The sequence below is a fragment of the Podarcis gaigeae genome (genome assembly GCF_964106915.1).
Source record: "Podarcis gaigeae genome assembly, chromosome: 5".
Lineage (NCBI taxonomy): Eukaryota > Metazoa > Chordata > Lepidosauria > Squamata > Lacertidae > Podarcis > Podarcis gaigeae.
Genome location: NC_139681.1, coordinates 7,131,042 through 7,153,656, shown reverse-complemented (window position 1 = coordinate 7,153,656; position 22,615 = coordinate 7,131,042). Strand labels below are relative to the sequence as shown.

Here is a 22,615-nt window from a genome sequence, read left to right as displayed (position 1 = left end):
TTAGGGGCGCAAATTACTTGCCTTGCCCCACGTTAGGGGGTGCAAATTACTTCCCTTGCCCCGGGTGCTGACAACCCACGCTACGCCGCTGCCCTCAGGAAGTGGTGGACTCTCTTTCCTTGGAGGTTTTCGAAGCAGAGGTTATCTTGATTATCTGTCATGTAAACTTTGAGATTCCTGCCTTGCAGGGGGTTGGACTAGATGACCCTCAGGGTCCATCCCAGCTCTACAATTCTTTACGTCAGTGATTCAAGCAACCTATTGTTAAGTAGAGCTTTTGTATATTACTGAAATTGTAAGAAGCAAGAAGCAGTGTAAACATTTAATTAATAAAGTAGTAAGACAAGTTATAAGTAGAGAATCCCCCCCCCCAATCAAAACCCCTCAAATGGACTTGTGATAAAAATCGGTATAAAAATATGTGGAGTTTAGTACTAGCTGGGAAAATAATGCATAAATCACGTGTTGCCAAACGCAGACATACAAGACTCCCTTCTCCACTGTCTTAACTGAACTCTGCTTACCTGATTTAAGTCTTTTCCAGATATGCTGTACTGCTTTTTTTTTGGGGGGGGGTAATTATACTTCTGTTATTGTTATTGTATTGCTTTGTTTTACTTACTTCAATAATTTTTAAAAGAGCGAGAAAATATAGAGCATGGAAGTAAAGCACCTCCAGGCTGAATGTACTCAAAAAAACTGGTTGATGGCTCAGATCAAGGGAATGTAGAGGGAGAAGAACTATGAGGCTCATTTATACCATAAACCTATACAGGCGACTCTCCACTTACACAGGGGTTATGTTCCAGGCCCCTGTGCCCATGAATGAAACACACATAAGTGGGGAGCACTGTGGGTCAGAAAGAGAGCCCAAAGATGATGTTAGGGAGGGTCTCCTCATGTGTCAGAGGTGCAACAGCTGATGCGTGGGAATGAGGCTGCTGCTGTGCTACCCCACGTGTCAGCTCTTTGGCGGGGAGGCTAAGCAGCCTCAACAAAGACCTACTGCACCTCTGGCTTGTGATGAGACCCTCCCCGGAGCCCGAACGGGGCCTTCACCTCCTCCTCAGTCTGGCCATTCCTTTTGGGTCCATCCATCCTTTCTCTTCACCCTCCAGCCCACTCCTGTTCTTATACACACCTAGGAACAGCACATGTGTGGAGCTACTGCTACCAGTGTCTGTCCAACAAAAAGCTACTCCAAAACCAAGGAACGGGCTGCAGTTCTGATGTTCACCTGAAAACAGGATGGGACCCACTGGTGGTTCCTGTTGTGTAGATTGCATTGACCTAGATAGCCTGACCCAGTATGTTTCCTAGGTCCTTAACCCTGACATATAGTTTTCTGTGCCAAAGAAATGTTTCACACCGACAAAATTCATTCTTCAGAGATCTGATGTTCAGGGTTACCACCTTGGTGAGAACTAAGCCTAAGATTTGTGGTTAAAGGTTTAAAACTGACGGAGAGAAATGAGAAAATTTTCAAAACAGAGATCTCTTAACTCCCAAACTGAAGATCATTTCAAAAGTTGATTAGCTATTATCTTACCGCAAGAACGGTGCCATTCAAAACACAGCCGCTTACAGGTTCTACAAGAGAAAATGGGTGTCCATTAGCATGAGTACCTTCAAAGCAACCACAGGGATTATAATAATCTATATGCAGCCATAAAATTAAAAGATGCCTGCTTCTTGAGAGGAAAGCAATGACAAACCTAGACAGCATCTTAAACAGCAGAGACATCACCTTGCCAACAAAGGTCCGTATAGTTAAAGCTATGGTTTTCCCAGCAGTGATGTATGGAAGTGAGAGCTGGACCATAAAAAAGGCTGATCGCCGAAGAATTGATGCTTTTGGATTATGGTGCTGGAGGAGACTCTTGAGAGTCCCATGGACTGCAAGAAGATCAAACCTCTTCATTCTGAAGGAAATCAGCCCTGAGTGCTCACTGGAAGGACAGATCGTGAAGCTGAGACTCCAATACTTTGGCCACCTCATGAGAAGAGAAGACTCATTGGAAAAGACCCTGATGTTGGGAAAGATTGAGGGCATAAGGAGAAGGGGATGACAGAGGACAAGATGGTTGGACAGTGTTCTTGAAGCGACCAGCATGAGTTTGACCAAACTGTGGGAGGCAGTGGAAGACAGGCATGCCTGGCGTGCTCTGGACATGACTAAACGACTAAACAACAACAACAAATTCTGCATTTCCATGGTGTCATCTGGAGTGCACTGTCACCCATATGCAGACGGCATGCAGCCCTATTTCTCCTGTTCATCAGGAGAAGCACTTCTGTCTATGACCATTCTTAATTGCAGTGATGGACTAGATGGGGCCACACTGCCCCTGAAGGATCAGGTTCATAGCTGGGGATACTCCTGGATCCATTGGTGGCACAGATCGCTCCCATGACATAGGGTGCCTCCCGCCAGCTTTGGCGGATGCCCCAGCTCCACCCCATCGGGCTATCTGGGGGCTGGTAACCTCATGGGTAGATTACTGCATTGTGCTATACATGGGGCAAGAAACACATTTGTTCTGTATGATTGCCTCTGGGAGCAATGGAACATCAAGTCCTATCGCTCCCTGAGATTTGCTCTATCTGTGTTGAAAGTGCTGGTGGCAAGGAAGGAACATTTTATCATATGTGGTGGAAATGTAAAAAGGTTAAAAACTGATGGGAAATGATATATAATGAGATGAAAAAAATGTTGAAATATACATTTATTAAGAAACCAGAAGCATTTCTACTTGGCATTGTAGGAGATGATATAAATAGAAAAGATTGTAAGCTGTTTTTATATGCAATGACGGCAGCAGAATATTGTTGGCACAAAAATGGAAGCAAGAAGAATTACCGACGAAAGAAGATTGGAAGATGAAATTGATGGACTATGCAGAATTAGACAAGGAAGAATTCGAAACCAGCAGGACCAGAGATTCACAGAAGATTGGTGTAAATTTACGGACTATTTGAAAAGTAATTGTGATGATCAGATTACATTTGTAGGTTCGCAAGAAGTTTTGTGAGGTGAATAATCTGAATTATTGCATAATTGGAGAAAAAGGAAGATGTTAGTTAAGATAATTAAAGGCAATATGAATTTAAGAAATGCAGAAAAAAATGATAAAAATGGGGGGGGGGGTCATCAGAGGTGCGGATGGAAGTCCAAAAAGATTGTATAAGATGTGAAATTTTGTGGTATGTACGATATTTAATATGCTTAAAAATGAATAAAAATTATTTTAAAAGAAAAAGAAAAGAAAGTGCTTGTGGCCAGGAGTCCCAGGCACTAGCTGCTCAGGCTGTGGGTATCCAGTTTTTATTTAGCTGGTTATTACCATTTCTCAACAGTTCTTTAAAAGTAGTATACCATTTTAAAGGGGAATGAAGAAGCAGAGGCAGCACAAAGCCCTCAGACCACCTCATAATGGAACAGGCCACATTGAGGATTCTAAAATGGACCACTGATTTCCCAAGGAAGCAGAAACTGCTATATTATTTTGCGCAGCCTGCTTCTGCTTCCAAAACTGTTAGGCAACAAAATGGTGCCGTAAAGTGCTTAGTCAGTCGTCTTCTCCTCCAAGAAAAAACATCCTGGGGCAATGAATTCCACAAGGCAATTGTGTGTCTGAAAAGAAAAGTGCAAAAATAAAAAATAAAAAAAAGCAAAAGTGAGTGGGGCCTGAGGAGAAAAGTGGGAAAGTGAGTGATCTAGAGAGGGAAAAAAAGCATAAATACTGGCATCAGTATGTTCTTGATGTCACACAAAAACAAAACAGAAAGCGAACTGTTGAGTTTGTAGCCCAAGTCGTACAAACCAAGCCAAATGCTTAACTTTTCGGACCACTTTTCCTCATAAGAAACACACAAAAAACTGGCGACCCCTTTTTTGTGTGACAGACCATTCCGTACCACAGTGGCATGTAGGACAGCAGCCAGTTGTTCGGCTACAGCGCAGTTCGGTTCCGAATGGGCAACTGGGTTGCTGTGCCTGAGCACACGAGACGTTCTTTGTCTGAATAAACACCTCCTCGTTCACCCGGACACATTCTCTGACGATGCATGGATCTGAGGGGGAAGGCCACTCGGAGCCAACCTGTAAATGAAACACAGGAAAAGGACTTCTGTGGAATGAAGACTGCCTTCCTCTTTTGAAGTGGAGGGAGAAATATGTCAAGGCACTTGCCTTCTCCCATCCAAGCAAATTCTGGCGACCGTGTCAGCCAGCCCTTAGGCCAGGCATAGGAAAACTCGGCCCTCCAGATGTTTTGGGACTACAACTCCCATCATCCCTAGCTAACAGGACTAGTGGTCAGGGATGATGGGAGTTGTAGTCCCCAAACATCTGGAGGTCCAAGTTTGCCTATGCCTGCCTTAGGCCTTGCTGTTGCTAAATGTCAAGCAGTCATTAGAAAACAGCTGCCAAGGATGCTATCAAGATGATGACACTTGATAGCGTTAATCTGCCTTATATCACCAAAACCTGGCCGGGCAAAGGCAGAAATAGGGTTAGCTTCTCAATTATGCCCTATGTGGCTTCTCAATGGGGTGCCACCACCATGTTTTTCACTTTTTAGGGGTCCCAATTGTGTTTATATCTGGTGTTGAATATATAACCCCCTATGGCACTCGCCAGCTGAGACCTAGTGCTGAGGTGCCCAAGGCTTTCAGGCCTTGTCAGGATCAGTGCAGGACTTTATGGGGCTATCCCAACAGATTAGACACCCAACAGCCACTATCCTTTAGTTGGTGTACTCTCGGACGAGGTCTAATTATGGTGATATATAAGTGGGGGAAGACGTCAGCCATGCCCTTTCCACGGTCCAACCGACAGACTGACCTCATGCCAGTGGACATCTTCATCTCCCGGAGACCAGTGTGATACCTCGTCGCACATCGTCTTCAGACATTTCCCACAACACGCTCCTTCCTTGTTCACATACTTATATCCCTGGGGGGTGGGAATGGAATAAAAGACATTCTGATTGTACAATATAAACAAAGATGACTTAGAAATTACCGTATTTTTCGCCCTATAAGATGCACTTTTTCCCCTCCAAAAATGAAGGGGAAATGTGTGTGCGTCCTATGGGGCGAATGCAGGCTTTCGCTGAAGCCTGGAGAGCGAGAGGCGTCGGTGCGCACCGACGTCTCTCGCTCTCCAGGCTCCAGGAAGCTATCCGCAAGCCTTGCACGCCTGGAGGGAGTTCCCACAGGCGCGCAAGGCTTGCGGGCGGCACCCTGCAGCGCGGAGCACGGGGCGCCCTCCAGAGGACGCCCTGTGCTCCACGCAGGTGTCCACAAGCCTTTCGTACCCGGGGATCTCCCCCGGGAGCCAAAGGCTTGCGGGCGGCAGCGCGGAGCACGGGGCACCCTTCGGAGGCCCCCCGTGCTCCGCGCTGGTGTCCGCAAGCCTTGCGTACCCGGGGATCTCCCCTCGCGCCCCTCGCGCCAGGCAGACATGGGCCAGCCCCACAAGCTCGGGGGACAGCGGGGAGGCGCAGCACCGCCATCCCACTGTTCCCCGACCTGGTGTTGGGGGGGAAAATAAAGGAAAATTTTTTTTCCCTTTATTTCCCCCCCAAAAAAGTAGGTGCGTCCTATGGGACGGAGCGTCCTATGGGACGAAAAATACGGTAGTTTATTTCCTTTCTGGGGCGGGGGGAAGGAATTGTCAATTACAGATTGCCCTCAAACATTAACTACACATGCAACTAGAGAGATGACTAACCCTAGTTAACCATTGGGCAAGCATATTTTTTTTATTTAAGCTGTGTTTTTTATTTAAGCTATGCCTGTGAGCAGATCCTTTCTCCCATTCTGCCTTGACAGCTGTACCTGACGGAGTGGTTGTGTATGCACCTAGGCAAGAGTAGGATCTGGCATGTCCATACTAATGTGCCTCCCCTTTCTCCCCCTCCAGTGTGGTGTAGTGGTTAAGAGCAGTAGTCTCATAATCTGGTGAACCTGGTTCGATTCCCCGCTCCTCCACATGCAGCTGCTGGGTGACCTTGGGCCAGTCACATTTCTTTGAAGTCTCTCAGCCCCACTCACCTCACAGAGTTTGTTGTGGGGGAGGAAGGGAAAGGAGATTGTTAGCCGCTTTGAGACTCCTTAAAGGGAGTGAAAGGCGGGATATCAAATCCAAACTCTTCTTCTTCTTCTCCTTCCATGTCTGTCTCCCCTCTCCCCCAGCTGCAGGTCCCCTCCAGCAGATCCCATCCCCCAGAAGTGACGACGTAGAGCATGGGCAGGCAGACTAAGGCCTGGGGGCCGGATCTGGCCCAATCGCGTCCTAAATCCGGCCTGTGGACGGTCCAGGAATCAGCATGGTTTTACATGAAAAGAATGTGTCCTTTTATTTACAATGCATCTCTGGGTTATTTGTGGGGCCTGCCTGGTATTTTTACACAAGTAGAATGTGTGCTTTTATTTAAAATGCATCTCTGGGTTATTTGTGGGGCCTGCCTGGTATTTTTACACGAGTAGAATGTGTGCTTTTATTTAAAATGCATCTCTGGGTTATTTCCGGGGCATAGGAATTCGCTCAATATTATTTTTTCAAAATAGATTCTGGACCACCACATGGCCTGAGGGACAGTGGACCGGCCCCCTGCTGAAAAAGTTTGCTGACCCCTGATGGAGAACCTAATACCTCTTGCAAAGGAAGCAACCAGAGCAGTGAGCTGACCCTCCAATCACCCCGGATAAGGCTCTTCTGAAACCTCAGTAAGTACATCTAAATTGAAATAACTTGCTATATACATATTCAGCCATTTTCCCAGAGCCATCCAGATTTTTAACCCAGGTGGCGCTGTGGGTTAAACCACAGAGCCTAGGACTTGCTGATCAGAAGGTCAGCGGTTCAAATCCCCACGACGGGGTGAGCTTCCGTTGCTCGGTCCCTGCTCCTGCCCACCTAGCAGTTCGAAAGCATGTCAAAAAGTGCAAGCAGATAAATAGGTACCACTTCGGCGGGAAGGAAAATGGCATTTCCGTGCGCTGCTCTGGTTCGCCAGAAGCGGCTTAGTCATGCAGGCCACATGACCTGGAAGCTGTACCCCGGCTCCCTCGGCCAATAAAGCGAGATGAGCATCGCAACCCCAGAGTCGGTCACGACTGGACCTAATGGTCAGGGGTCCCTTTACCTTTACCTTACTTCTAGGTACCTATTCTATATCTTGGTTTCACTGTGTTTGCCATATCCTGCTACATGCCACATTCTTATTAACCATTCATTCTTTATATTATCTTCATATGATCTACCTCAAGGATCACCTCTCCCCTTATGAACCAACCCAGACCCTGCAATCATCATCTGATCCATTGATCCATAGAGTGACAACACGAGAACAAGGCCTTTTCTGCAATGGCTCCCCAGCTGTGGAATGCTCTTCCAAGACAGCGTCATTACATATCTTTAAGTGCCAGGCAAAAACTTTCCTCTCTAACCAGACCTTTGACCTTTTAATCTGTGGCCTTTTAACTGTGTTTGTGGGAGGGAGTTATTAGTTTGTGTTTTTTATTGCGTGGACAGGCGGAGTCCCCAGATCCCGCGCGGTCCCCCCGTCATGTGGAATAACGACTCAAGACAACGTGCTCTGGGATTAAATTGGCCACAACTTTATTAAATTTCAAATGTGGGTAGACCTTGGCTCAGGCATTGGGCGTTCTTCCTCCCCAGTCCCCAGCCGGGGACCTAGGGAGCATCGGGGTTATCCAGTGTGTGCGTGGGGGGATGCACCGGCTCTGGAGAACATATGTTCAAGCAGAGATAGCCGCCCCCGTTACGCCGCCGCCGCAGGGGAGAGCAATGACAACCTTTCGGCGTACGGTCAAAGCCTCCCTTCAGAAACCCCTTTAACGGGGAACCCTGGTATCGCCGCCGCAAAGAGGAAGATGGACAAAAGGATTCCGCCCAAGGCCTGATACCACCAAAGTTGTGACGTTTTGCTACGGGAAAGGTGAAACCTGCCAATGCAGGGAAATTCCTTTCCGGCCCTTTAACAGCGACCTTAACGTAGCAGCGCGCACATACCTGTGAAGAAAATTAACCTGCAAAACCTGTGAAGAAAAGTTAACCTGCAAAATAAGACATTAACTGAGGATGGGTAGGGTGGGAGAAGCTCTAGAGCCAAGTGAGGATTCCCAGGTAAGATCCTCCCTCTATTGTGTGGGCAGGTAATCCCTCCCCTACCTGGCCTGGTCTCCTTGGCAACGCTTCCCCCAGGTGGGATTGGACAACTGACTGAGGTAGGCGGAGACCTCCAGGTATCCCACCTGGGGGGAGGCAAAGCCAAGCCTATGCTGTTTTGGGGCCGCTCCAGATCTAGGGGCTGCACACGTCCACGCAAAGGGCACCCCCCCCCCCCCGTTTTAAGTGGGGAGCGGTCATTATGTATTTTGTGTTCTCATTATGTATGTTTATGTTGGAAACTGCCCTGTATCCTTTGGATGGAGGGTAGTATACAAATTTAATAAGTAAAACGTTATCATCATCATCTAATAGACAGAACAGTGCCAAATCCACAGGTTATGATAAACGAAAGCTGTATGAACAAATTATTGTAAACTAAAGCGTTTAAATAGTTCTGATACTAAGGAACATAAATTAATTAAATCTAAGAGAGTTTCCAGTCCCTTTTCAAAATGATTACATGAAAACAATGTACAGAAAGTGGTAGAAAGCTTTGCATCTGCTACGGTCAAATTTGTGGTGATTCTGTCACCTCAGCTTTCTGCTAACCTGGATGTTTTCACCGTCGGAATGTCTGCTTCCCTTGTATTGTTTATCCAATTGTATTATGCTGTTGGGATTTAGAAATTTAACGAAGATTTAAAACACAAGATGTTCCTGTGATAAATATTCCTTAAGTTGGTCATATGGACAGCATGAAGATCGCTATCTACGAGACTTGTGGGGGGAAATAATAATAATACTTGTCCCAGAAGGTCACGTTTTATGTAATTTTCTAGGTTTGAGCAGGTGATTTGGGAGTAATAATAAGCAGCAGCTGTGGGGAGACTTGCTCATATTCTGTTACAATAACTCTTTTGACTTGCTTTGCCAAAACAAGTACAATCCAACAGTGAGACCGAAGACGACACTTGCACTTTTCACCATGTTCTTTCTACTTGTAAAGCCAGAATTGGGGGGTTGGGGTTGGGAGACAATACTCATATTATGGAACAATGTGCTCAAAGAAGCCTACCAAAGTCTCACTAGTTGCTTACTGCCAACTACTGAAACTATTTTTCTTTTTCCTGGCGGTTTTTGGACAGATCTGTGTTTTGAGTGTTATTATGGCTTTGTTTGAATTGCTTTTTTTAATGTCATTGCCTGCTTCTTGGGAGAAAAGCAATGACAAACCTAGACAGCATCTTAAAAAGTAGAGACATCACCTTGCCAACAAAGGCCCGTATAGTTAAAGCTATGGTTTTTCCAGTAGTGATGTATGGAAGTGAGAGCTGGACCATAAAGAAGGCTGATTGCCAAAGAATTGATGCTTTTGAATTATGGTGCTGGAGGAGACTCTTGAGAGTCCCATGGACTGCAAGAAGATCAAACCTCTCCATTCTTAAGGAAATCAGCCCTGAGTACTCACTGGAAGGACAGATCGTGAAGCTGAGGCTCCAATACTTTGGCTACCTCATGAGAAGAGAAGACTCCTTGGAAAAGACCCTGATGTTGGGAAAGATGGAGGGCACAAGGAGAGGGGGACAACAGAGGATGAGATGGTTGGATAGTGTTCTCGAAGCTACCAACATGAGTTTGACCAAACTGTGGGAGGCAGTGGAAGACAGAAGTGCTTGGCATGTTCTGGTCCATGGGGTCACGAAGAGTTGGACACGACTAAACGACTAAGCAACAACAACAACAGGTTCTGGTCTTTATATGAAAATACCTGGGGTCAGACTAAGATTGAAGGAAGGATGTGGAATCTGCTGCAATGCATCTGTCCAAGGACAACCCCACAGTGTAGGAAGGTCTCTCTGGGTCAGGCAGAGGAGATGGAGCAAACAGCAGCCATGACAAGGTAATCCTGCTCCTCTGTCCATCCTGTATTTCCTGTTGCTCCTGCCTTTATCTTATCTCCTGGGAAAAAGGTAAAGGATCCCTAGTCCAGTCAAAGGTGACTATGGGGTTGCGGCGCTCATGTCGCTTTCAGGCTGAGGGAGCCAGCTGGAAGCATCACCCAGTTTCCAGTGTGGGCCAATGTTGCATGTACAGTGGTACCTCAGGTTAAGTACTTAATTTGTTCCGGAGGTCCGTTCTTAACCTGAAACTGTTCTTAACCTGAAGCACCACTTTAGCTAACGGGGCCTCCCACTGCCGCCGCGCCGCCGGAACACGATTTCTGTTCTCATCCAAGTTCTTAACCTGAGGTGCTATTTCTGGGTTAGCGGAGTCTGTAACCTGAAGCATATGTAACCCGAGGTACCACTGTATTCAACTGTAAATTTGTTCTGTCTCATTTTCTGAGCATTAAACACACACACACAATTGCTTTTAAATTGCACACATGTTTATGCACATCCCCTGAAATTTTGTGTTTTGGATGTGTTTTATGATTGAAATATTCATCTTCGCATGCTTTTCTGTGTCCTCCCCCCTAAAATATGAAATTTTCTTCACATTTTATAAAAATCACACCAGAGAAGTATGTAGTCCAGTTATTGCCTGTCTTCTGAGCTCTGTCATGGAACTGATTTGCTTCAAAATGAAGCTGTAACAAATGCTTAACCTCTAGTTTCATCCGTTTAGGCAGTAAAAAGGTAAAGGTAAAAGACCCCTGGATGGTTAAATCCAGTCAAAGGTGACTCTGGGGTTGCGGCGCTCATTTCACTTTCAGGCCGAGGGAGCTAGCCTTTGTCCGCAGACAGCTTTCCAGGCCACGTGGCCAGAAGGACTAAACTGCTTCTGGCGCAACGGGACACTGTGACGGAAACCAGAGTGCACGGAAACGCTGTTTACCCTCCCGCCGGAGCGGTACCTAGTTATCTACTTGCACTTTAATGTGCTTTCGAACTGCTAGGTTGGCAGGAGCTGGGACCAAGCAATGGGAGCTCACTCCGTCGTGGGGATTCGAACTGCCAACCTTCTGATCGGCAAGTCCTAGGCTCTGTGGTTTAACCCACAGCCCCACCTGCGTCCATGGGCTAAGCACACACTAATTTACCCCAAGACTTATAGCAGATTAGCAGGAAAGGGGGAAATCTGGGAGGAAGAATACTAGTATGTCTGTTTGAAAGGAAGGTGATATAAAATAAAGCTCTACATCTACTAACCTTCGTCTGAATCTACATTCTTTCTTATAAGGCAACTGAATGCAACCATTCAGTCTCCATTTTCCCTCTATAATATGGGATAATAAAACTGGCCTATCTTACACAGCTATAATGATTACAAAGCAAATGTATGCAAACTGCTTTGAGTACTTCTAATGTGATAAATGAATAATACTAAGTCTTCAAAATATAAGGTGACTTGGTATTTCATGTATTAATGCCTTCAATGCTGGCAATGCCTTTCTTTTTAACTTGTTAAATATTTTATTTAAAAATTAAATGTGCTATTTTTTTTTAATGCTAGCATTCCTTTAAATAAAGGCCCTTTTGATCTTTAGTGCATCTAATGGTAAGTCCTTTTACACTCATGTTGAACATCTGGGGGAAGTTTGTGACTTCAAATAAAACTATCAAACTGAAATATTAGTGATTAAACTCATAGGTTTCATGGTCAACCTCTATTACACTAATAATGCGTCACGTGAAGCAAATATTCTAGTTTTCCTATGTCACACACTGGTCCAAAGGGTTGAGAAATATTTGACTGTCAATTTACATATGATTCTATGTGTGCATGATTAAAGTGTTTATTTCTGAAAATCAGAATAGGAATAGGGCAATTATTCTGCTTTAAAAGTGGTTATATATAATTAATGCAATTTCCAGGAAGAAAGAATCAAGAAAGCATATAAAGAAATAAATGCTTTGTTATTTTGTTTCTGCATGGAGGGTTTCAAAGTTGTCACCCACTTTATATGATTGCTGTGTTTTAAGATGTGCACACAAATCATGCTTACGAATCTCCAGAAGGCATTTTGGTGCAGGCAATTCTCCACCTTGTGGCTAACTTAGCAATAGCAGCAGGCTAGATAGAGAAGATTTATGTGGCGTCTTTGTTGGTTTATGGACCACCCAGCCCACAACACAGCACTCTTTACAAAGGAAAGGGAGAATGAAGCTATCATTGCTTCCTTGCTCAAAGTCCATTGCACAAGGCTGCATTAGCAACCTGATATGTGTTACAGAAGGCTGATTTGCCTCTCAAGCTAAAGTTGGTTTAAACATGGGGTCACCAACCCGATGGCTACAGGTGCAAAGCACCCCTGGCAGAGGAACCAGACTCTGAGCTTCCTTTAAAAAGGGGACAAGGGCTAAATCTCTAATTATGAAAGAAAATGTGCAGGTATACTTCTAAGCCAGGCATAGGCAAACTCAGCCCTCCAGATGTTTTGAGACTACAACTCCCATCATCCCTAGCTAACAGGACCAGTGGTCAGGGATGATGGCAATTGTAGTCCCAAAACATCTGGCAGGCCAAGTTTGCCTATGCCTGCCCTAGAAGTTCTTTTCTGAAAATACTTCTACACAGTAAGTGTTTCATGCAAGCCAGCCTGGAATGTATGGAGGTACATGCTAACCCACACAGATTAGGAGTTGTTCCTTTGTATTTTGTGAAGGAATCAGAAGACTGCTTGACCCTGAATTCACTGCTCATCATACCCAACAATCAACACTTCAGCACAATTAGCATATAATTAGTGCAGAGCCAACTTGTGAGATAGATTTGGGGGGGGGGGTCCATGCATCAGGATGTTGGAGGGACCAGTAACATGGCAGCAGCGTGGCTTCCATCACTGGTGCCTCTTCCTTCATCACCTGCCGCCACCACCAGCCAGAGATTGCTTCCTCCTCCTTCCAGGGCGTAGGAAGGGGGGCGGTGGGAGTGGGTTGCCCCAGGTGCCCTCAGCTACTGAATCAGTCCTTTGGCAAGGCTTTCATTCTATAAAGTGTTGGCCCTAATTCGAACCTATGGCTTAGGGAAGGGGAAATCAACATGGTGTCCTCCATGCCGTGTAGGGTTATTACTCTCATAAACCCCAAGCAGTGTGTCCAAAGATCCAGGATGCGAAGCTGCAGGCCCAACAATATCCAGAGGAGGCCATCTTGGCTACCCCCGGCTGAGGGTATATACAGAAAATATTATTTGATCTCCCCTTTGAAAAAGACAACCCTGTATTTCATTAAAGCAAGGAAGGTAAAGGTAAAGGGACCCCTGACCATTAGGTCCAGTCAGGGACGACTCTGGGGTTGTGGCGCTCATCTCGCTTTACTGGCTGAGGGAGCCGGCGTTTGTCCGCAGACAGTTTTTCCAGGTCATGTGGCCAGCATGACTAAGCCGCTTCTGGTGAAACCAGAGCAGCGCACGGAAACACCATTTACCTTCCCGCCAGAGCGGTACCTGTTTATCTACTTGCGCTTTGATGTACTTTTGAACTGCTAGGTTGGCAGGAGAAGGGACCGAAAAACAGGAGTTCACTCCGTTGCAGAGATTCGAACTGCCAACCGTTTGATCGGCAAGCCCAAGCAGCACAGTGGTTTAACCCTCAGCGCCACCCGCAAGGAAAGCAAGGAAAGGCTTTAGCAAAAACTGAAAATCTTATCTAGGTTTAAATCCTCAGATAAAACATTTTAGTACTCCTCAGCAAAGAAACATTCTGAATTTAATGTTTTAGAAGTAGATGGTGGATTTGGTTTAGAGCAGAAAAACATCCCTCCTGCAACAAATAATTTTTACACTGTCCCTTGGACTTCCCAGCTAAAAGTTATAATGTCCATGATCCAAAAGAGCACACAGGAACCATCTGTGAACACACCTGGACTTTTTGGACTTTTTTCCCCTCTGAGTTTCCGCCACAGAACTTCTCCTGCTGCATTTTAAGCACCCTGGAGTTTAAAAATCTGTTTTGGGGATTGGAATGAAAATGGTTTTTAAACTGACAATAGGGAGTGTGGATAGCTCATAATCATTTGTGGAAATGTTTTTTTGTCTTTTTTTATAAGTGACTCCCTAGCAAAAGTGCCCCCAGCAAACCTGCTCTTTAAAGTAAAGAGAGTTTAAAATGAGATTTGGCAGCACCTCAAGTTTTTGAAAATCCAGCAAGCATGTTACCAGCTCTGCTCATGTGCACAAGAAGAGTGCAGTGCTAGCCTGTTATTAAATTCTGTTGGCTGCATACTAGATTGTCTGCAAAGGAGTTTTCTTGGTGTCAGTTCTTAACTTTTTTACTACCTGCCACAACCCACACACAGCCAGGGAATCTGGAGCGTGAAACCAACTATAACTGGCAACCGGCCTCGCAGAAAACAACAGAAGCCAGAGTTAAAATTGCTTTATTAATATTAGTCAAGCAATAGGTGTCAGATTTTATAACCTGGCTAGGAACATTTAATACAACACTGGTTTGCGATGTATTAATGAATTTGTTTTATTACACAACTGAGAGAATGTGCAGGTCTAGGTCTTCTTCTACATTATGGTCTGGAGGGGAATGAAACCATGGAAAAAGTTTTAGGTTCAGAGGAGACTGAGAAGGAACAGTTCCCACGCCCAGTTGCGCCAGAGCTAGCACAGGTCCCCATGCGATATATGTTCAGTGTCCTACATTGTGTGCCATGAACAATGAAGCCTCACTCCAGGGAGCAGAAGGAAGGCAAACCATACCAAATATGGTTTTAAAAGCCTCAGATCCACTTTTAGAAGTTACCTCTTGATGACCTTTTGTGCTTTTTGCTATTACACGAGAAAAATTATGTCCCGTTGCATGTTTCCTTGTTTGTGTCGACAGCCAGGAAATTAAGAGCCAAGTGTGTGGTTCAACTTTGAATGCCTTTTTATGTTTGCTATGCTTACAGCTATGCAAGTGAAATTATTACTGTACTGCACAAGTCTTCACACTGAATATTTTAGCGGTTTTTAAATTGTTTATATATATATTTGGTTTTTTTATATTTTGTTAGATTATTTTGAACTTGAGGTTTTGTAGCACCAAGCGGCTAACTGCAAATTTTGAAGATGGGCGGATGACTTAATTCTGAGAAATCCATGCTGTATCTTAGTAATCACAGCATCCTTTTCTAAGTGCTCACATTATCTGTTCTAGGACCTTGCCTCTATCGATGTCATGCTCACCGGTCGGTAGTTATGAAATGAAACTAAACTACTTTGTTACCAAAGAACAACAAATATAAATTGTTAGGTATGCAAATCAGCCAACCATTCCATTTACAGTAGAAGCTGCAGTGGGAAAGGGAAAGAAGTTCAGCGATGAGCGAATCTGCCCGTTTTCTGTTTCTCTTGGTTTCTCATTTTTCCAATCTTAAATTCACTTCTTCACATTTCCACATCAGTTTGAGAATCATGAAAACCACCAGCATTTTAATGCTAATTTCTCCTAACATAGGCATGCTTGTTTACAAAGTTCTGCAAGAAATTTTCTATAATATTGTGCATTTTTAATTTTGCTTTCACTTATATGTGTTTTTTTGGCACTTTACCATAGTATATTGGAGAAATGTGAACTTCAAATAAGTTCTCATATTGTTTCCAAATGTGCAAATTGGGTCTGAATCAAATTTCTTTCCCGTCCCTACAGAAGACTAACATGGCCATAGGAAGAAGGGTGCTTTCTAAGAACAACCTTGCCGCCTTTAGGCCATCTGCTTTGCAGCAGTTATGCAAGGGTGCAATTTCCCCATTAGACAGAACTCTATTCGAATGAAGATCTTGGAGTTTTACATACCGGTGGGCAAATCTTATTGCACTCCTTCTCAAGGCACTCTGTAATTCGAAGCCCGGTAACAGCATCTTCCATATCTGTGCAAGAACATTCTGTGCAGCCTTCCTCCCAAATCTTCCCAATAGGATAGACAACATTTTGATGGACGCAAACCTGCCAATAATTAAAACGTGACACTTACTTCACAGAAAACTGCACACCAAGTGTTCTCATAGGATTTTGCTGTGTTGCAAGGAAAGCAAGAATTCCTTTGCGTGTTCAGACCTTTAAACCTCCCCCTTAAATAAATTCAGACAAGACTCAAATTTTGGTTTGGTTTTTGGCAGAATTTAGGCCACAACTTTACTTATTACAGCAAGTGAGTGGTTGCATAGGCTCTGGTTCGACTAGCTTCCTGCCATGCAGGTAGCGCTGACCCAGGGTTCCAGCATAGGTCAGCCAAGGGTGAACACCTGGATAAGCGGAAAGCCAGGAACAGGCTATCTCCACCACCCAAATGTCCCCCTGGACTCAGGCACGGGCACAACCCCCCTCTCAGGGGTTGACCAAACCATTGAGTCCCTGGATTCCTTTAACTGAATACCCTACACACAGGAATGGCGAGAGCGTTCTCCCATCCCTATCACCTGAGCCAGAGCCTATCCACAACCTTACAAGTGTGGAATGACACTTGCTTTCATGAAATGTCATCTAATCTCCCTGCAAAAAAATCAGAATGAATGCTCAATAAACGGATTGTCTGGAAGCGCCTACAATCTGCTATCAGTTTTATTAAATAATTCTGATTTCAGTACATCTTGCTTTGTATTTTTTTGTTTTTTGTTTTGCATTTATTGTGTGTTATGTATTTTAGCAACCCCCAGAGCAGTTTTGAATTCTTTTACAAAGAAACTTAGGATAGGATTCAAAAACAAACATTGACATTTAGCATGCCAGAGTTTGCCTTCCATAACAACCAGTGCCGGATTTACTTATAAGCTAAACAAGCTATAGCTTAGGGCCCCAGTCTCTTTGGGGGCCCCCCAAAAATGAAAGAGAAAAAAACCCCTGGATGTACATTTCCAAAATATAAGATAAAAAACAAATAAAATAAAACCTACATACAGCAACAGTGTTTTGTGTTGTGTAGGCTCCTATGGTGTGAGTAATGGGCCCCACCTGCTAGCCTGCTCCCTAAAATACCACTTTGATAAAATACGTATTTTGTTATGTGCAAGTGGCTTTAGATACCTATTAGGTCCATAAATTACTATATAGTATATATTCAACACAAAAAACAGCAATAATTTGTTGTTGACAAAGGGCAGCTGGACATATAAAGGGCCCCGTTACCTTCAGTAGCTTAGGCCCTCATCAAACCTAAATCCGGCCCTGATAACAACCATCTCTTTTTGATGTTATCCTCTCATTCTGATGGAGCCCTATGCATTACACCCCTATTGCAAAATGATACAATGTTCAGATAACAGCTGGATTTGGGTTGGATACACCAGAGCTGGCGGGAGATGGGAGAGGGAGGCACAATTCCAGCCCCTGACTTGCACAAACTCTGCAAAGGTAGCATATTGATGGGAATAAAGGAGATGGTCTGGGTGAGATGGGCAGGAATAGCCCATGCATGGTGCGAGCCTTGTCAACAAAGTCATTCTTCATGGGCAGGTAGGACAATTCATTATTTTTACCTTGTCGGGGTTGCAGGTGGTAGATGTGCAGCCACAGTCGTTAGTGAGAGTTGTTGATAAGTATCCAGCAGGGCAGGCTACTGTTGAATTGACACAGTCACAAGTACACTGAAATTCATCACAGCACTGAGTCTTCTTAATAGTAAGCTTCCGGTGAGGTGGGCACGGAGCAATTGGCTGTGGGTTGCAATCCTCTTTTTTGCACACTAGGAAACAAAAAATCCAGAAACAAACAAGGCTATGCAACAAGCAAGCTGCAAAAGGAGCATTGGCTTTTTTTTTTTTAAGAACAGTATTTGTGAAATCTGAAAACGGTAATTAATTTATTAAGAAACTAGCAAAAACAAATAATTGTATTTTTTTAAAAAAAAAAACAGAACACCACCAGTAATAAAGATGAACACCACAAAATGAAATCAAGTACCGTATTTTTTGCTCTATAAGATGCACCAGACCACAAGACGCACCTAGTTTTTGGAGGAGGAAAACAAGAAAAAATATATTCTGAATCTCAGAAGCCAGAACAGCAAGAGGGATCGCTGTGCACTGAAAGCAGCAATCCCTCTTGTTGTTCTGGCTTCTGTGATAGCTGCACAGCCTGCATTCGCTCTATAAGATGCACACACATTTCCCCTTACTTTTTAGGAGGGAAAAAGTGAGTCTTATAGAGCAAAAAATACGGTACATGGAGCTCACAGAGCACATCTCATATGCTCACCCATACACATAAACACACAAACATGCAGCAGAAAGAATTGCATAAGTAAAACCAGTATTTGATGTTTCAAAGGAATTTTACCACATGCATAATCTGGCCTGCATTTTCCAGGATTTGTCTGCAAAAGCTGGAGACCATCTTCACAATGAGGTACAGCAGGCATTTTGCAACTGACCAGGTCGCAGACTAAAAACAGAAAACAGAAAATGGAAGGAATCAAGCGTTATGCATTTTCAGAGCCAGCCCAATCCCCACACAGTTTGGATAACCCTGATGTTCCCCAGATCCCAGGATGGGGGCTGGGATGGATAAAGGCCCAATGCCTAAGCCAAGGTCTACACCTGAGAATTTAATAAAGTTGTGGCCAATTTTAATCCCATAACACATTGTCATGAGTTATTATTCCTCCCGGGGGTCACCTGGGGTCAGGGGGGTCTCCGCATGGCCACACAATTTTACTATTTATACCCCACATATCTTATTGGGTTGCCCCAGTAGTCCAGGCAGCTTCCAACATATATAAAAACACAATAAACATTCGGAAAAAAACCTTCACAGGCTTGCCTTCAGGTGGCTTGGGGGTTGGATAACTCCATACCCTTCCACATTTCTCCAATGAAAATAAGGAAAAGTGGGAAATTCCAGTGTTATGTACTGAGTTGAATAGGATCCAAAATGTAGCAGTCTGGTCCTAGAACAATAGGATTCAGAATGCAGCAGTCTGATTAGTCCTAGAACAATGCAGCAGTATGATTGGTCTGCATGAGCCACCCAATCCAGCTTCAGGTGGAAGTGAATCCACAACCTGATTGGCCTACAGGCAAATCCAGGAATTAGCCAATCACGTGCGGCCTATTGTGTAAATAATGTATATAAAGCAGATATTTTGGGGAAACTTTCATTCCTCACTACTATGAGCATGAAATTCACACTCGACTCTGAGTATATTTCATCCAGGATCAAATCAGAAGGCGGGATGGCTTCTTTAAATCAAGGCCGTCCCTGGAAAATAGGGACACTTGGAGGGTCTGTGCATACGACCTCCCCCAGAGACTCACCACATTCGTAGAATGGGCAACACTGCTCAGAATCCCTTCGTAATCTTGGAATTTCACAGGAACCACAAGTAGGAGCTACAACAAGAGGGAAACAATAACCCACATCCATTAATACTCAAAGCATTAATTAATACTCAAAGCATCCATTAATACTCAAAGCATCCATTAATACTCAACAGCCAAACTTTCCCTCAAGGGCCACTCTCCTCTACAGAGACAAACCTGGAGGCCGGAATTGCGGTATATTTCTCATAGATGACCAGGCCCTATATATAATTTAAAAACTGGCCCTGCCTAGTAGTGAGGGCTTCACAGATGAAATCAATGACCTGTAGAGGCAGGGCCGGCCCAAGACATTTTGGCACCTGAGGCAAATCACAAGATGGAACCTCCCTCCCCATAGGGGAAGAAAAGGTGAGTGAAGATCTACATCAAGATCTGCTGCCCCCGTGGATCTGCTGCCTGAGGTAGTTGTTATGTACTGAAGTTCTCACCCTGGCCCAGCAGGGGGATACTGTAGATAGTTATGCAAATAAGGGATCGAAAGTGACGTTCAGTGATTGGATAGTTTTAGAAAGTTGTTACAGTTGCGTTGTAGTGGAGCTCTATATAAGCACGCTGACTGAACCCTTCAGTTGAGTTCTGTCCTGGCCTGTGAATAAACAAGAGCTGTATGAAGAATTGCTGTGTCGTCTGATATGTTCACCCACAACTTAACAGTAGTCACCTCACCTTGCCTCATGAGTGGGCCGGCCATGGGTATAGGAAGATGCAGGAATTAATGCAGCTCCTGAAAAGTCTCTTCCAGTGGCTCTGTGCCTTGCTATTGCCTTTCCACACTGTGCAAGAGCAATTAGCCCTGTTCAGGCTTTTAACTGACCACAAGTGGACTTAAAACAGAGGATAGGGAGGGATGGGCATGCAGGCTCCATCCACCCCAACATCCCCAGGGGGCATATGGGCTCATTTTCACATCTTCATGTGTTTAACAGAAAGGTCTGCACACATGTTTTAAGTGTGTTTTACAGGATGCACGTAGAAGGCAGGGCCATGGTGTGGAAGTACAGGTTATGTCAGACCGACAGCTTAATCCGTGAAAAAGCAGGGAAGTTTTAGACGGTAAAGGAAGTGTTACGTCTTTTTCGAAGGGTGGGAATCCTTGACTTACGCTGGGGAGTTGGACAAGGCTGAATGGCACAGCTGATGGTCCTGTTTTCTAGACACATGCAGATCTTGCAGGGTTCATTGGAAGGAATCCATGTTTCCAAGTGCTATATGTTTGAAGAAGAGAAATTGTCTGATTATTTGTTATGCAATCTGCTGGGGGGGGGGAGGAAGAGAGGGAGAGAAGAGAGAGAGACCGCGCTACTCAGAAAATAAAGCAAACAGAATATTACATATGGTTTTGCTTTGGTTTGTTAGAATAATTACAAGAAACCAGAGATGTTAGGGCTAATACATTTAGCACAAGATGAAAAGAATGAATCGGATCTCTGCAATGCCCTTTTCCTGACTTTATGAGCACAATTATAAAATAGTAGAGGAAATACAAGGCATTCTGGGGTTCTATAAGTTGAAGAACACATACCAAACATTGGCTGAGTAAGCCAAGTAAAGCTGGACCTTATAAAGTTTCACTAAATGAAATGTTTCAAATTAATCCTATTTTAGGCTGAGAATGTTCCAGATTTCTCGCTACAGCATGTGACTGTAGTCCTTTTCTATTGGATTCAGACTGGGAGTAAACAGACATCAAAAAAACCTCAGAGACATTGCTAAAAGACAATAAATAAATTGGTAGCTGACGAGCAATTGACAGGTGTTCTGCACATGAAGGAAACTGAGGGGAAATACTTAAAAGCCTAGTCCTAGGATTTCAGCCAAAGCATCAGTACATTACCCATGATCAGTGGATCTACATACACACAGAACATGCAGAAGTTCATATAAAAGTTAGACAGAGGCAGAAATGGGATGTAAAGGAGGAAAGCGAAGTCCCTGGGGTCACCCATCAAAGTCAACTAATGGTAGGTTCACAACACAAAAATACCTACTTCTTCACACAATGCATAATCAACATTAACAGCCACAAGATGCAGCGACTATCACCATTTCTGAGTGCTATAAAATGGATTTAATAAATTATCACAGAGGATAAGGCTGTGTATATACTATACCTTTAAAGCACACCTGAAACTGAAACACGTTATTCCTCTTAAAGGATCTTGGGGACTGTAGTTTAACCCTCACAGAGTTATGGTTCCTAGCAACCCTTAACCAACTACATTGGCCAGAATTCTCTGAGGGAAAGAACGTGCTTCGACTGAGCTTTAAGTGAATACACAGCATTGGAAAACCAAAATCTATAATTCATTACAGTTAAGTGCACCATCCCCCCCCCCCCAGCCAGTCTCTCTGAAAACCCAACATTGCAGATAGGGAAGAGCCATTGCCTTAAAACCCTGCTTAAAAGCTTCCAGAGGCATTCAGTCAGCTGTTGCCGACAGAAGCAAAACAAAGTTCAGAAGGTGCAGAATAGCTTATTGATCTGAGTAGCATAAATCTCAACAATCTCAGTCTCAGTGTATTTTAAGCCAGGAACTCTAAATTGGGGGACTTTGCAAAAAGATAGACAGATACATTGACATCAATAAAACAATATTTTCAATTAATAAATAAATAAGGGCTGAGAAGGGAGTGCGGCATACACTTTTTGTCTTTGGAAATGAGGAAGCTATGGGGAGGAAATTTTGAGATTTCTGGGGAGGGGGAATTGAGAAAAATGGGATGTTTTTTTTAAAAGCCTCTGCCATCACTACAGTGGTACCTCGGGATAAGTACTTAATTCGTTCCGGAGGTCCGTTCTTAACCTGAAACTGTTCTTAACCTGAAGCACCACTTTAGCTAATGGGGCCTCCTGCTTCCACCGCGCCGCCGGAGCACGATTTCTGTTCTCATCCTGAAGCAAAGTTCTTAACCTGAAGCACTATTTCTGGGTTAGTGGAGTGTGTAACCTGAAGCGTATGTAACCTGAAGTGTAGGTAACCCGAGGTACCATTGTACTTTCTATTGTATGTATGCATACTGAAAATTCCTAGAAAGTTCCCCTCTCCATTGCCAAAATGTCTCCCCCCACTTTAATGGCCAACAGAAGGATAAGATCAGGGGTCAGCAAGGTTTAGCTCACCTGGGCTGGTTCACTCCAGCGGAGATCCGTCCGTGGGCTGGAGCGCGCAGAAGCAATTTCCAGCACCATGGAAGCAAATCCCTGCGCCGCACCAGTTT

The 22,615-nt window shown here is 44.3% G+C and overlaps 1 protein-coding gene across 3 annotated transcripts in view; it reads right to left on the bottom strand.

The window, feature by feature from the left end:
* The window catches only part of VWF (von Willebrand factor), a 162,869-nt gene that overhangs the window by 20,845 nt on the left and 119,409 nt on the right, over positions 1-22,615 (bottom strand). For 2 of the 3 annotated variants that reach the window (XM_083738706.1, XM_083738707.1), the window contains 8 exons: positions 20,499-20,601; positions 19,331-19,405; positions 18,354-18,458; positions 17,555-17,760; positions 15,876-16,025; positions 4,847-4,957; positions 3,919-4,102; positions 1,550-1,590 (listed from right to left, as the gene is read on the bottom strand). In XM_083738706.1, coding sequence (XP_083594832.1) covers positions 1,550-1,590; positions 3,919-4,102; positions 4,847-4,957; positions 15,876-16,025; positions 17,555-17,760; positions 18,354-18,458; positions 19,331-19,405; positions 20,499-20,601 — 975 coding nt within the window. Of the gene's footprint in view, positions 1-92; positions 198-1,511; positions 1,591-3,918; positions 4,103-4,846; positions 4,958-15,875; positions 16,026-17,554; positions 17,761-18,353; positions 18,459-19,330; positions 19,406-20,498; positions 20,602-22,615 lie in introns of all 3 variants that reach the window. The other variant, XR_014564188.1, reaches the window with a different exon arrangement.